General features: G+C 44.9%; 2 protein-coding genes and 2 pseudogenes across 7 annotated transcripts in view; 3 read left to right on the top strand and 1 right to left on the bottom strand.

Annotated features, from left to right (window-relative positions):
- Positions 1-15,293, top strand: part of fanca (FA complementation group A) — a 193,782-nt gene extending 178,489 nt beyond the window's left edge. For all 5 annotated transcript variants that reach the window (XM_088297906.1, XM_088297905.1, XM_088297904.1 and 2 more), the window contains 5 exons: positions 14,106-14,199; positions 14,446-14,527; positions 14,669-14,810; positions 14,891-14,989; positions 15,071-15,293. In XM_088297906.1, coding sequence (XP_088154032.1) covers positions 14,106-14,199; positions 14,446-14,527; positions 14,669-14,810; positions 14,891-14,989; positions 15,071-15,169 — 516 coding nt within the window. In that variant the 3' untranslated portion in view covers positions 15,170-15,293. The remainder of the gene's footprint in view (positions 1-14,105; positions 14,200-14,445; positions 14,528-14,668; positions 14,811-14,890; positions 14,990-15,070) is intronic.
- Positions 7,003-8,172, top strand: LOC148335928 (general transcription factor II-I repeat domain-containing protein 2B pseudogene; annotated as a pseudogene).
- On the top strand, positions 9,569-10,795 carry LOC148335927 (C-Jun-amino-terminal kinase-interacting protein 4-like; annotated as a pseudogene).
- znf276 (zinc finger protein 276) overlaps positions 15,287-15,885 on the bottom strand; it is a 64,924-nt gene continuing 64,325 nt past the window's right edge. For both annotated transcript variants that reach the window (XM_088297912.1, XM_088297913.1), the window contains one exon: positions 15,287-15,836. In XM_088297912.1, the coding sequence (XP_088154038.1) occupies positions 15,563-15,836 (274 nt within the window). In that variant the 3' untranslated portion in view covers positions 15,287-15,562. The remainder of the gene's footprint in view (positions 15,837-15,885) is intronic.

Here is a 15,885-nt window from a genome sequence, read left to right as displayed (position 1 = left end):
AGCTTCCATTCGGTTAAACTTAGGGGCCGCTTGACACCGCCCATGCCCGGGGAAGGTGCTCCTCTTCGGCTTACTGTGACGCGAGCATGCCCTCCTCCTGCGGAGCTTCCATTCGGTTAAACTTAGGGGCCGCTTGACACCGCCCGTGCCCGGGGAAGGTGCTCCTCTTCGGCTTAACTACCACGCACGCCGGCCGGTCTCCTCCGGAGCTCTCGCACGGTCCCGAACGGAGCGAAATGTCGCCCCGCTAGTGCCCGGGCGGAAGTTGTTCCTCTTCGGCTTAACTGCCACGCACGGTGGCCGGAGCTCTGGTACGGTCCGAACCGCGCGGAACGTCGCCCCAAATCGTGCCCGGGGGAACGTGCTCTTCTTCGTCCACTCTCCTCTTTGCCCACGCTCTTCTTCGGCGCACGCCAGCCGTCTAACCGCTCCAGCGCCCCGTCGTGCCGCTCGGCGAAACTACAATGCCCCCGAATATTTTTTAGACCCACGAAGCACTGAACGCGCGAAAGGTGAACCGCGAAGTAGCGAGGGTTCACTGTATACACAAATCCCCCTGTATATACACACTTACATCCCACAACATATACAAGTGTAAGGAAACACTCCTAATGTCTGTCCATGATACAGAGGAGAAATAAATAAAAATGCTGCAATGATAAAAAAAAATACTGCTATGATAGAAAATACTGCAATGATAAAAAAAAATACTGCAATGATAAAAGTACTGTAATGGTAAAAGTACTGCAATGATAGGAATACTGCGATGGTAAAAAAAAAATACAGCATTCGTTAATATTTAAGTACCACATTGGATAAAGTACATTAGTAGTGTGTATTGCATCCTAGGACTGCACAATTGCACTAATGCCCTCCCGTTTGTAGGCTTGAACTAATGTTCTTGTTAAAAAGTCTGACAGCAGCCGGCAGGAAGGAGCGGTGAAATCTCTCCTTCACACAGCGAGGGTGTAACAGTCTATCACTTAAGGAGCTGTGGAGTGCTCCAAGAGTGTCAATGAGTGGGTGGGCTGGGTTCTCCAGCATTGATGACAGTTTTGCCGTCACACTGATGCCAGGCTGGTATGCGAACTGGAGTGGCTCCATCGAAGAGCTCACCAGGGGGCGCAGATGGACGAGGACCAGTCTCTCCAGGGTCTTCATCAGATGAGATGTCAGCGCCACTGGTCTGAAGTTGTTGAGCTCCTTCGGATGGGGGGGATCTTTGGAACCGGAACCAGGCAGATGTTTTCCACAGCTGGGGACTCTGCTCAGCTTCTGGCTCAGGTTGAACATATGCTGGACGATTCCACACAGCTGGTCTGTGCAGGATTTGAGGAGCTGGGAGCTATTCCCATCTGGACCCGCTGTCTTTCTCGCCTTTATCTTCCTCAGCTGGTTTTTCACCTGAGATGTTGTGAGGAACAAGGCTGAGCAGGAGGAAGTGGTGGTGGTCTGATGTTGCTGGGAACTGAAGCCTGTGGGGGGAGGAGGGGAGAGGAGAGCGAGAGTGGTGAGAAGAGAGGGGGAGAGAGGGTCTCGTCGCAGCGGCCGGAGGGGTTGGTGGGGGCTGCAGCTGGGGAGACTGAGCGGGGACAGGCATCTGATCGAACCTATTGAAAAATAGGTTCAACTCATTTGCCCACTGAAGGTCCCCCCCTTCTGGGTCTTTGGTTGTCCATGGCCTGAGATGATCTTCAGGCTCCTCCAGACATCCCTGGCATTATTATTCTGCAGCTGTTCCTACATCCGCATCCTGTTGGATTTTTTCCCCCTCTTTGATCCTCCTTCTCAACTGACGTTGCACTCTCTTAAGCTCCTCCTTGTCGCCTGACACAAAAGCCCTCGTTTTCTCCTTCAGGAGAGCTTTAATGTCCGGTCTGATCCAGGGTTTGTTGTTGGAGAAACATCTTACTGTCCTGATGGGTATGGTGTTCTCCATGCAGAAATTAATATAGTCAGTAATTGTGTCTGTTAGACCATTAATGTCCTCCCCGTGAGCTTCGCTGAATACTTGTCACACAGTTGTGTTGAAACAGTCCTTTAGGGCCTCCTCGGCTTCTCCAGACCATCTCTGAACTGTGTGTGTCACAGATGGCTGCCTGCGGACCAGAGGTTTGTACACAGGCAGGAGAACCACCAAGTTGTGATCAGCTTTGCCCAGTGGGGGGAGGGACAGTGATGTGTACGCCTCCTTGGTTTTGGCTTAGAAAAGTCCAATATTTTATTGTCTCTGGTGTGGCAGGTGACATTGTGTGAATGAAGGCAGAGAGGAGGAAGGAGAAGCATGATTGAAGTCACCAGAGATAAGGAGCAGGGCATTTGGGTGCTGTGTTTGTAGCCTGCTCACAGCTGCTGTCAGTACTTCACAGGCTGTCTCACTATTAGCAGAGGGGCGTACGTACACCTTCACCGCGATCACATGACTGAACTCACGCAGGACGTAATACGGACGCATGCTAACAGCTAGCAGCTCAATGTACAGACTGTAAAGTTGCTCCTTAATAGTGATGTGCCCAGGGTTACACCATCTATCATTAACAAACACAGCCAGCCCTCCTCCTTTCCTCTTACCGCTCTCCAGTGACCTGTCCGCACATAGAATTTGGTAGCCGTCCAATTCCACGACGGCGTCCAGCGTTAGCTCTGTTAGCCACGACTCCGTGAACATCACCAAGCTAGCCTCCCGGAAGTTTCTTTCGTGCCGGGTTAGCGCTGTCAACTCGTCCATTTTATTGGGAAGGGATCTAACCTTCCCCATAATAACGGACGGGAGGACGGGGTGGTATCGTCTCCGCTTTGCCTGGCGTTTAGCCCCCGCATGACTTCCCCGTCTCTTCCTCCTCAGCTCGCAGGGGATATCGGGTCTCGCTCCGGGAGCCGGCGCGGGGTTAGCACGGAGTGCTAACAGCTGATCTCTTGTGTCCACGATCGATCCATAGCTCCGACTTATGTCTCCAGACACAGTCACGCAAAAAACAGCCCTCAGCAGCAATAAAACCGCCGCAAGTTGGATGTCCATTGCTGCGATGAGGTGAAATAAATAAAACAGGGAAAAGAGAAAAACACAAAAAAAGGCCAAAACGGTGAGCCCGAGCTGCTGAAACAGGCAGCCACTCGTGCAGTGCCGGAACATAGCAGTTAAACCTCCCACCACTTGGGTGCAGTGTGGTGTCAATTAGCATCAGGTCTATATAATCAATGGGCTAACGAGACCCAGGTGTTGCTATTGGGAAAGCAAAAAGTTTTAGACCGTGGCGTGGAAGGTGACATGAGATGACAACACGGGAAAGTGGATCAAGTGCATCGAGAAAGACTTTAGTTCGGAAATGTTAGTGAGCACACTCGACAAAACAAGCAGTAGCAACCATAGCAACCAGGGTCACTATAATTTAAGTCTAAAACTTTGCTTCGAGCAAATTGAGACACGTTTGCTTCAAACTGAGGACAGCGCGGCTGAAAAAGAGCAGCGGAACGAACGTTTTTCTTGTCGCCTTGTGGACAACGTTGGACAATTGCTGATGTTTGTACGTCTTCTACCCGAATTGTTTGGTTCGTTTGGAATTGTTTGGAACCGGAGCCACTCAGCCGCGGCTTGTGAACCAAGGAATTGGAACATCAACACACTTTTATGCTAGCCAACGCCATGGTATTTGTAGCGCTACATTAATGGCCATATAGTAACATTGCTGTAAATGTGTGACACATTTTTGCGCATGAAATCCAATGCATTGGTGGTAATTGAGGGAAGGTTACGGTGCGCGTTTGCAATTTGCATTAGACTGCGCGCGTGTGCAACTTATGGTAGGTTCCACGGGTGTGCGATTGACCTAAAGACTTTGTATCTGCATAATTATGAATAGAAAAGAGCACCTTGGCAAAGCTGAACTATGGACTGAGACAGTAAAGCAAGATGATTTAGGGGTTGAGGAAGGTGTTCCTTCTGTTGAAAAGCGGTCGGTTAAAATGACCTCTTCTGCAAAGGTAGAAACACTGCAAAACGAGAGAAAAAACGATCTGCAAAAGGCAGCAAGCCTCAAGCAGACAATTGCTAATTTGATGGGTGTTAAAGGTTTTGTTAGAGGTCAAAAATACTTTTGACTAATACACTAAACTATGTGATGAAGCTGTTGCACATTGTGAAGTTTTTATTGAAACTTATGCCACCAGATGAGTGTGAAAAGCATGAAATGTAGTTTGAAGTAAAAATGTTCGCTATCGATGAATTTGTTTCAGAGGTAAATAAGTGGTTGGGTTGCCATGAATGTTGCTGTCAAAATTAAGGTATGGAGGACAATAATAATGAAATGAAACATCAAAGGATTGAAGGGCCTCAGAGCGAGGAAGTTCAAGTGGAGCCCCATGACAGCATTTCCAATGTAATTTCCAATACTTCCTCAAAGCGCAGTAGGTCTACTATAACATCTTTACACCGACAAATGGAGGCAGAACATGGCACGTGCTCTAGCACTTAAGAAAAAGCATGCTTTGGAAGAACAAGCAGAGGAAATAAGAAGGAAACAGAAAGAACTGGAAATGGAAACACAACTAGCAGCATCTGCTGCAAAATGGATGACGTTAAATGACTCTTCATTTAACAGTGTTGTAAGGAAACAAACCAAACATTCAGATGGAATGTCATCCTACTTGAAGTCCAAAACTAATGCAGCACTATTGAACCCAGTGCCAAAGATGGAACCAAAAGCCAGAACACAGGCAAATCAACCAAATATGAATCTCAGTACTCAAGCAACACCGCATTCTCAAAGCATCGGAGATCGTACCAGGATGCAAGCTTGGCAAAAATTTGCAAAATCAGTCAAATATAAATCCAAGAGCTCAAATTGCACCCCCTTCTCAAAACAACCATGAACTCTACAGGCTGTTACACAAACAAAACGAAGTAACAGCACTTTTGGCACAAACGCAAAAGTTTCCAGTTGCTACCACGCAGAGAAGTGCCAAGTTTTAATGGAGACCCTCTACAATTTTGGACCTTCATGAGAATCGGCTACTATTAAGGCAGAGGATAAAAAAGTGCTATGCATTGTGCTTGGCTGAATGCTACAATGCAATGCAAGAACTGCGATATTTGGACGAACTCAATATGCCAGCAAACATGAAACTAATAACACAGAAGCTTGCTTATAAGCTCAGAGAGTGTTGGAGAGAAAGGGCTTGCACCATCTATGAAACCCAAGGTCACAGGGCAGGTTTTGTTGAATATCAAGTTAAGATAATTTCGGATCCAATATCTGGTGATATCCAAAACACCACAATTGACACAATCAGAAGCAACAAAACTCAAGCAAGCAAAGCATACTTGCAGCAAAAATCTCAATCCATGAGAAACACTTTTGTCACTGCTGTTTTTATGTCTAATGAAGAAGCTGTGGGTGCAAACAACAGAAATGTACAAACTCAAACACAAAGTGCACTGCCTACAACTGCAAACAATCGCTGTTTGTATCACACAACGACATGCACTGGATCAATGTTCAGAATTGAAAAGGAAACCTCATAGAGAGAAACTGGACTTTCTTAAGGTAAAAGGAGTGTGCTTTGGCTGCCTGCACACAGGGCACATTAGCAAGGACTGCAGTAACCGCATATAGAATAGAATAGAATAGAAATCCCTTTATTGTCATTGTACTCAAGTGTGCAACGAGATTAGAGGGCTCCCCTCTCCAGTGCAATACAACAATAATACAGACAAATATATAAATTAGATAAATAAATAAGACAGTGCAATGGAATTCAGTACTGAATAGGGCATATAGAAACGCATCACAATGCTGTTTTGCAAGGTTAGGGTGGTCTCGTGTGTGTGTGAGAGTTCAGTATGGAGATGGCTCTCGGAAAGAAACTGTTTCTCAGTCTATTGGTCCTTGATTTGATGCATCTGTAGAGCCTGCCAGAGGGCAACAGGTCGAACAGGTGTGAGTTTGGGTGGGTATTGTCTTTGACGATGTTGAGAGCCCTTCTGAGGCACCGGGCGGTGTAGATGTCCGACAGCAACCAAAATCACCCCAGTGTTCTCCATATTGAAAAAAGGGAAAGAGGTGAAGAGGAAAAGCGGCCAAAGCAGACCTGGGCATTGCACGGCCCGCGGGCCACATCCGGCCCGCCGGGTGGCACTGACTGGCCCGTATGACAGACCTGGGCATTGTATGGCCCGGGCCACATACCTTTGGTTGACTCTGACCGCGAGTGTCAGGTTAATTGGAAATTTCAAAATAAAGCTGCACTGCTTTTATTCTGAAATTGTTTTTTTTTATTCCCGCACAATGTGCGTCGCACAAAATGACGTAATGCGTATATCAAGACATGCGCGCGATTGAATCACAACAAGACGACGTTCGCCCTCAAAAATGTCCGCTCAGGCTAAAAAAAGAAAGGTAGATGCCGAATGTAGAATTTTCAACAAAAATTGGACAGCGAAGTATTTATTTACTGAAGTTAGAGGTAAAGCTGTGTGTTTAGTTTGCGGGGAGCAGATCGCCGTGTTGAAGGACTACAATTTGAGTCGGCATTACCAGACGAAACATGCAGAGAAATATAAAAACCTAACTGATGCTGAAAGAGCGCAGATATCGGAAGCTTTGCTAGCTAAGCTGCAAACGCAGCAAGGCTTTTTTACCGGGCTTCATGCATCCAGGGATGCAGCAACCAGCTTTGTGATATCCCACAAAATAACCAAAAACAGCAAGCCATTCTCAGAGGGGGAGTTCGTGAAAGAGTGCTTGGTAGACTCGGCAGCACTAATATGCCCTGAAAAAAAAGCGGCATTTGAGCAAGTCCCGCTGTCCAGGCGAACCGTGACGAGAAGGGTCGAGGACATTGCGGGGAATCTGGAGCTACAGCTGCAACGTGAAGTGCCAAGTTTTGATTTTTTTCTCCTTGGCTCTGGACGAGAGTTGTGATGTCCGCGACACAGCCCAGCTACTCGTATTTGTCCGCGGGATAACGTCGGACTTCAGGATTACGGAGGAGGAGCTGGCAGCAATGCGGTCGTTAAAAGGGACGACGACAGGGAGCGATCTCTTCACTGAGGTAAATGCTTGTTTGGACACGTTGGGACTGAAATGGGACAGACTGGCAGGTGTCACCACGGACGGTTGTCCAAATCTTACCGGGAAAAATGTCGGACTTTTAAAACGCATGCAGGATAAAGTGACTGAAATGGACCCTGATCAGAAATGAGTATTTTTACATTGTATTTTACACCAACATGTGTTGTGCAAATCAGTGCTAAAAATTAACCATGTTATCGATGTTGTTACTAAAATAGTTAACTTCATCAGGGCGCGGGCACTGAATCACAGACAGTTTGTCACACTTCTGGAGGAGCATGAGAGTGAGCACAGTGACATTGGCTACCACACTTCTGTGAGATGGCTCAGCCTGGGCAAAGTGTTAAAAAGAGTCTGGGATCTGAAAGCAGAAATCCAGGAGTTTTGTGAGACAAAAGGCAAGGCCATCCCAGAGTTTGCAGACGAGGTCTGGATGGCAGATTTCGCATTTGCTGTTGATGTGACTGCACTGATGAATGAACTGAACACCAAGCTGCAAGGCAAGGGCCTTTTTGTACATGAAATGCACAGCTTGGTGAAGGCTTTCATGAGAAAGATACAGTTTCTTTCAAGACAACTGGAGAGCAACACTCTCACTCACATGCAAACCCTGAAAGAAGTCACACCATCAGCTGATAACCTCTGCAGGTACTCATCCATGTTAGGAGCATTGCATGGTGAGTTTGCAAGGCGATTTGAGGATCTAAGAACAATGGAGGATGAAATCCACATGATTTCCTCTCCCTTTACCTTCAGTGTGGATGATGCACCCAGTGATGTTCAGCTGGAACTCATTGACCTGCAGTCTGATGGAGTACTGGCAGAGCACTTTAAGTCTGGATCTCTGCTGGATTTCTACTCTTCTCTCAAGGAGGAGAACTTTCCAAACATTAGGAGACATGCTCAGAAGATGTTTGTTCTCTTTGGCTCTACCTACATTTGTGAACAAACATTTTCAATTATGAAGTTTACAAAATCCAGGTACAGATCCTCTCTCACTGATGATCATCTGTCAGCTGTGCTTCGCATCCCCACTTCAGACATTCAGCCTGACTTTGATGCACTTGTTAAAGCCCAGCAGAGATTAGATTTCTCTCACTGAACAAGAGAAATGAACATTGAAACACCAAATGAGGCAGTTAGACCACAAATGTAGGCATGTTACTGTAAGGCACCAGATAACAATGAACTGGGACACTTTTTCTCAAAATCACAGTTCAGTGACAGTCAATATGTTGTATCTTGCTTAATGTTTGGTGCAAAAAGACAATATTGTGATGTCTTTAAAATGCTCAGAACCTTTACACAACTATCCAACAGTATATGGAACTCAAAATGTGTTTTGAAGTGAATGTGACAGAATATGTTTACTAATATGAGTCACAAATAGTAAAAAATGTTAATATTTTGTCTACCATTGTGTAGAGAAATTTGAATGAATAAATTTTTGTAAGGCAACCTCATTTTTTCAGTTTATTTGGTATTTAGTTTCATTGCTTAACTTTAATATATACTCTTGCCAGCTTGTCAAAACAGTGCTATTTACTGCTTTTTAAAAAAGAAATACAATTAATATTATGCAGAATTGAGTTCAGCCTTTTGGCCCGGCCCTCCACAATATTTTATGTTTCTTATGTGGCCCCATGGAAAAAATAATAGCCCACGCCTGGGCCAAAGGAACAGCCACAGGGAGCACCAGTGAGTGGCACAGTTGTTTCCACATGTGGTCATACAGGGGCCGGCGGCAGTAATGGCATTCTGTCAATCTTACCTGTCAATGTTAAATGTACAAAAGGAAACAAAGTGGTTCAAACATCAGCTTTTTTGGATCCATGGAGTACTGATACTTTCTGCTCCGAAAGTTTAAAGGAAAAACTAAACCTTAAAGGTAAAAGAACCAATATTCATATACGAACTATGACCCACAACACCACTATGCCAAGTTACATGATTGAAGGCTTGGAAATTTGTGGTCAACAACCATTATTATCAGCTTCCCAGCACATTCACACAGAAAGAAATGCCAGTGTCGGTAGACAATTTAATCAGTGAAGAGGAGCTGAAGAAATGGTCTTATCTTAAGGATGCCCACATTCCTCGTTTTAACGCCAATGTTGATTTGTTGATTGGCACAAACGCCTCAAAGGTAATGGAACCATGGGAGGTGATCAACAGTCGCGGCAATGGACCGTATGCTGTCAGAACTCTTCTTGGCTGGGTGATTAATGGGTCGCTACAAGAAAATAGTGCAACAGAATGGCCACCCTCCTGCACTTCTTAATAGGATCAGTGTTGACCGACTCCAACAGTTGTTAATAAAACAATACAATCAGGATTTCAATGAGACATTTTCTAATGACAAAGAGGAGACGTTAGTAAAGGAAAGGAGATTTGAAATAATGGAAGGTTTAGTCCAATTTAAAGATGGACATTACATGACAAAACTGCCCTTTAGGGATCAAAGTGTAAACATACCAAACAGTAAGATAATTTCAAATATGCAAGGTCAGTTAGGACAGGAGAATGAGGAAGTTGCAACCATTCCTCTCGAAGGCAACGATAACAAAACCAACCTGGAAAAGACTGAGGTATTGACTATTATAGTGTCCACTCCCGAGTTGGACATGGACCTTGGTGGCTGCCAAGGAACAAGCGCACCCATAGAGAATCTAGCATTCGACCGGAACACAGACTCTCTGTTCGAAGAGATGTCCTCTGCACAAAACGACTACATTGGAGATGTTGATGAAGGAGCAGAGCTGTTGGTTATGGGTTGTGAAGTGGAACATCTTATCCTGGAGAACGCACAACTTCCTGAAAAAAAAATGCCCGAAATGTGGTCAAGAATGACTTGATTGCTCAAATGGATGAGCTGGCCTGTGAGAAGGAAGTCCTACAAGGGGAGCTCGATGCCGGCACTCAGGCCAAGATCAGACTAGAGGAGAACAAAAATTTAGAAGACGAACTGAATAAAGTTTGAGCTGAACTTGGGAACAGTAAACACAAGTTTAAGACTAACAATGAAAATGACAGTGATGGGTCCACAGCACAGAGGAAACATTTCACCACGGTGGAAATAGACCAAGTCCTGATGGCGAGGAACGAGTTTCAGGAGAGGCTGATGGACCTGAAATAGACTGTCAAATGGACAGTTATGATCCAGGCATCGAAGGAAAACCCCACAAAGCCATAGAAGAAGCAATCCAGCCTTTGGCAGTTTGTCAGGCGTTTGTTTAGTTCGAGTGGCGCCTTTAAGAAACCTCCCGCCAAAGCCCCAATCAACATTAAGTACAATGCGTCCACTACGCAGATTCAACCATCCGTCAAGAAGAGCAAAGCCTTTGATTTTCTCAATGAAGAGTTGGCAATGGGTGTCATGGCATGGTGTCCAGCCGAGAACAGAAGCGGCACAATATCAGCAGGTTGAAGCCCTTGTCCAGAAAGAGGAAAAGGGTCGAATGCAGGCTTATAGCTGGAGCCTCCCCAAGAAGCATAAAACCAAGAGAAAATGAAGGACCTACCTGTTTCGGTCTTCCTTAGACATTTGGATGAGAAAGCTGCCTCTATGAAACTTTGGTGTGCTGCAGGCGTTCATTTATCTGGAGATAAAACCAGAGGGTTCCACCATGGGAGCCTGTATGTTTTACAGAAATGCGACAGGACCAGAAAGCCCCAAAAAGAAAACATGATCTCAGAGTAGCATGGAAAAACTGGATCAAAACTAATGAGTACTTACCCTCACTACAAGAATGAGAAAAATGTAATAGAGAAAAATAAATTTCTTACCTGGAGACGTTGTTCTTGTTGATTCAACAGCTCCTTGTGGATCTTGGAAAGATTTTAGGGACATTTCATGATAAAAAGGGACTGGTCTGTTCTGTACGTCTTCAAACCAAGACCAGTGTGCTCGATAGACCAGTGACAAAGATATGTCTTCTCTGTGAGGCAACTGAGTAACTATGAATACATATTGTATACATGTTTCAAGATATACCCAGGGCATGGTTTGTTGTAAGATTGATTATTTGTACTCTGTTATTTGTTTTTGTTTATAATTCTTTAATTTGATTTACCGTATTTTCACAGTCATAAGGCGCACTTTAAAGTCCTAAAACTCGTCCAAAAAAGCCAGGGCGCCTTTTGAGGTGGAGCGCCCATTATGTGGACCAAGTGCAACAAGTGCACCACTGGGCTGACTGCGAACATTTACTGCCTGCACACAGCTTATATAGCGAGAGAAGGCGGGCGTGGCTAACGACAGCAGGGGGCGTGAGAGGGGAACGATGGGCGTGAACGACAACAGGCGGACCTGAGAGGGGAGATGGGCGTGAATGACAATGCAAAGGCACGCCCCCAGTGCAAAGCAGCCCCGATGCCCCCTATATATACCAGGTGCAACACGTTGCTCAGGCAATTAATCAGCAAAAATGGCATCAATGAAGAGACACTCTTACGAAGCAAAGTTCAAGCTACAAGCTATCAGCTACGCAAATGTTCATGGGAATCGAGCAGCTGCGAGGGAATTAAAAATCAACGAATCCATGGTTCGCAAGTGGAAAGCTATCAGCTACGCAAATGTTCATGGGAATCGAGCAGCTGCGAGGGAATTAAAAATCAACGAATCCACGGTTCGCAAGTGGAGGAAGCAGGAAGACAGACTCCGCCAAGTCAAGAAAACTACACTGAGTTTTCGTGGAAGCAAGGCAAGGTGGCCCGTGTTGGAAGACCAGCTCGAGCAATGGATTGCTGCTCACAGAACAGCTGGGAGAAGCGTATCTACCATCACCATTGGACAGAGGGCAGTAATGCTTGCTGGCGAATTGAACATCGAACATTTCCAAGGAGGGGCGTCTTGGTGTTTTCGTTTTATGAAACGGCGCCATCTATCCATCCGGGCAAAAACAACCGTCGCACAGCAACTCCCAGAGGATTACAAGGAGAAGATGGTCGCCTTCCGCTCTTACTGCAGCAAAAAGATTGCCGACAAACGTATCCAGCCCAGCCACATCACCAACATGGACGAGGTTCCGCTGACTTTCGACATCCCGGCGAACCGCAGTGTGGAGAAGAAGGGGGTCAGCACGGTAGCAATCCGCACAACGGGACACGAGAAGTCGACTTTTACTGTTGTCCTAGCTTGCCATGCTAACGGACAAAAATTGCCACCTATGGTGATTTTTAAGCGGAAGACGCTGCCTAAAGAGAAGTTTCCTGCCGGCGTTATCATCAAGGCCAATTAAAAGGGCTGGATGGACGAGGCCAAAATGAGAGAGTGGCTGAGTGAGGTGTACGTAAAGAGACCCGGTGTTTTTTTCCACGCGTCACCGTCGCTGTTGGTCTGTGACTCCATGCGTGCCCATCTGACAGCCCCTGTGAAAAACCAAGTCACGCATATGAACTCAGAGCTTGCCATCATCCCGGGAGGCTTGACAAAGGAACTTCAACCACTCGACATTAGTATAAACAGGGCGTTCAAAGTGAAGTTGCGTGCTGCGTGGGAGATGGATGGCGGAGTGCGAACACAGCTTCACAAAGACTGGGAGACAGCGAAGAGCAAGTTATGCCACAATTTGCGAGTGGAGTGTAGGTGCTTGGACGAACGTGTCTGCTAGCTCTATTGTAAGAGCTTTCGCGAAAGCCGGCATTACATCCGAGGAGCCGCTCAGCAGCGACACAGAATTGGACAATGACGAGAGGGAACCTGGAGTGTTTGTGGGAGAACTTGCCTAACTGTTTGTATCTGATACGGAAGATGATGATTTTGAAGGATTTGTGGATGACTGATCAATATTAATGTGAGTACATTGTTAAATAAAATACAACCAAACTCAGTTTTGCTCCTGTTGCCTTTTTAAAAACAGCTAGCCACGCTAGCCATGCTATCTTCTGTTTTAGTGTGCATGCATGTAAACTAAGGTATTGTATGGTAAGCTGGGAGGCGGAATTTTGCTGGGCCTACACTATTATGCTATTCAGTTGATTTGGGGTGATAGTTTTAGTTTTGATGTAACTCCGTGACCGCACATCGTTTGTTGATTAGTGACTTGCTCACACCGGCATTGTGTCGGCATCCCATCTGAGGGGCTGCGCCGCAGCGAGCCGGCGAGGCAGACTGATAATGACTCTTGTGTTTGGTGGAGAACGTGTCCAGCTGTTTATCTTGGATACAGAAGACAAGGAATTGGTGCATTTTTGGATGAGGACAACTTCAGCACGTTGTTAAAAGCTAAAATAAAGTACCACTGAACTCCCGCTGCCATTTTAAAAACATGCTAGCGAGACTGAGCAGCTAAGTGCGACTGCTCGGTTGCTCGGTTCTGTTAGCGCCCAATGAGACGGTGTGTTCTATCTATGTATCAAATACAGAAATAGCACCCTCCACTGGTACTGCGCCCTTTGACACGGCGCGTCTTTTGGCTGTAAAAATACGGTAACTTTAATGGCTCACATTGTGTTTGAAGAATGTAAATTGGTTAGCCCTCTGTCAAGCCCAATTAGGGGCCGGTATGGAAGTATTTATTATGTTGAAGAATGTTTTGCATTTAAACCTCTTAGAAATCTTAGAAAGGACACGCGTCAAAACAAAACAATCCAGTAGCAACCATCGTGACCATTTTTTGATTGGCAATAGGGTCACTACACTTCCTGTGATTACAAATTACAGAAATCTAGGCAGAAAATGAAAAGAAATGTCTGGAGCACAAACCTAGTTAGTATTGCTTGTCAAACTTTGAACTAGCCAGTGTTCTCGATTACTTCTGCTAGGCCTACTCTATTTAATAATAGATCGATAGTTTAAAAAACAACTTTTGATTTAAAAAAAAGGTATCATTGTGATGTTTGATCTTGACCTATTTCTACTCATCTAAATATGCATATCCATTTATGTATGCATGTATATCTCCAACCCTGAAGCACCCAAATAAAAATCAAATGTTGTTCAATACAGTTTTGGTTCGTGTCAGAGTTTGCTGAATTTTCTATTTTGAATATTCCGCTCTTGAGTTTCTAATGTCACCTACTGCTGTTTCTTAGGAGCGCTGCCATCAGAATGCCTTTTACCTTTGCAAAGAAGTCCTGACTGTGCTGGTGGACTCTGCTGACTGGCTACTAATCTTCACATCTAATGGTAAAGGTTCTTTCTTTCTCTTATCTTTTATCTTACTGATAAAAGAAGGCGCTATGTACAAATTAAAGTAGTTGTTGTTATTTTTTTCATGTTAACCTAATACAGGTGCTATGTTACATAGATTTCTACTGAAACACTAAGTGACATTTTACTGTGGCATTTTGTAGTAGTTTCTGATCATTATAAAGAGTTAATGCATGTTTTACTCTGGTAGCTATTAATGTGCATTAAAATAACTCTCTATAGATGCTGAAAAAGCTGTTTACCACAGTGTTACCTTGATGACATCAGACCGATTTAATCATCTTTTGCCGTGGGCCTTCTACAGGTTACTATTTAGATCCTTGTGTTTATTTAAATAAGTACTAAGTCCTTGGGAAATAGTACTAATAGACCCTCTAACCCTGTTGAAGGTAGTTTTCCTGTGAACTCATAGTTTGTACTGAATGTGTGTTTGTATGTGTTGAAGCCTCTTGCTTCAGCAGAGCCCTGACCTTCAAGAAAGAGCTGTGCGTTGTCCAGGCTTTTTCAACACTGCTATCTCCTGCTACATTAGCCTGCTGCAGCTCTTTTTGGATGGCTCCTCTATCACTGAAGCCCTTGGAAGTCAGGTGACCAAGCCTCGTGCCATATCCACCTCACTCAAGTCAACTTAAATTCACCCGACTGATATCTGCAAAACCAATGTCAGATGGAGTCTTGGCAGATTTTGAGCCATACCAAAATCTTCCTGTTGAAGGTTATTTCTCAGATGACCCCTTCCACTCTCTTCTCCAGGCATATCACACAGGTAACACACACAGTCATCATAAGTTTCATTTGATTTCTTTTCCTGGTTCTAAGCTCTCTTCATGTGTGTTTACTGGTGCAGCTGGGGTCTCTGTGTGTGGACTTGGACCCAGAGGTGGCAGCAGCTCTGTCTAAACACTTGGACCCACACAGGGACATTCCAGACCTGCCTTTCATCTGATAATGGAACTTTGGATCGACAGTTCCACTCCAAATGACAAATATTCCAAATGTTTTTGCTACCATGTTCATGGAAACATTACAAAGAGAAAAAAACATTTATGAGATTAAACAAGTACAAGAGTAAGAAATCTGCATTTTATTTTTTGTTCAGACCACACAGTGCATATACAGATGCACTTGATCTCAGTCAACACTACTACATGAATGACTTTCTTTCAGTCTGATAACAAGCTTAAAAAGTGGAATACACGGTTGGAAAATTGTAATAAGGGCAAATAGACATTGTCAAAATTGACATTTTGAGCGGTTGCATCAGTGAAATCTGAAGCAACAAAAACTCCCAGTGTACTAATGAAGTACCACATAGTACACATCACAAGTCTTTCTGACATCATCTGTCTTGTTGAGGCATTGCCTCCCCGCTCATGATGACGTTCTGCAGGCTGGAGAATGCAGAGTGTGGTTTCTGTTGGTTGCCTCCTTTCTGCACCTTGGTTTGAGTTAGTGGGTGGACCATGGACATATGAACGTTCCTATTATGGGCTTTCTCAAAGCGCTTGCTGCATATCAAGCAGGCAAACTCCAAGTCAGCTTCTGCCTTGTGTTTAGTCATGTGATATTTCAATGATGCCCGCTGACGGCATTGGAAGCCGCAAACCTCGCATCTGTAAGAAAACATTCAAGCAATTAAATACTTGTACTTTTAAAAATGAT

Source organism: Idiotropiscis lumnitzeri, chromosome 6 (genome assembly GCF_059441095.1).
Source record: "Idiotropiscis lumnitzeri isolate Australia: NSW breed Sydney's pygmy pipehorse chromosome 6, RoL_Ilum_1.0, whole genome shotgun sequence".
Taxonomy (NCBI): Eukaryota; Metazoa; Chordata; class Actinopteri; order Syngnathiformes; family Syngnathidae; genus Idiotropiscis; species Idiotropiscis lumnitzeri.
This window is presented reverse-complemented; position numbering and strand designations above follow the sequence as displayed.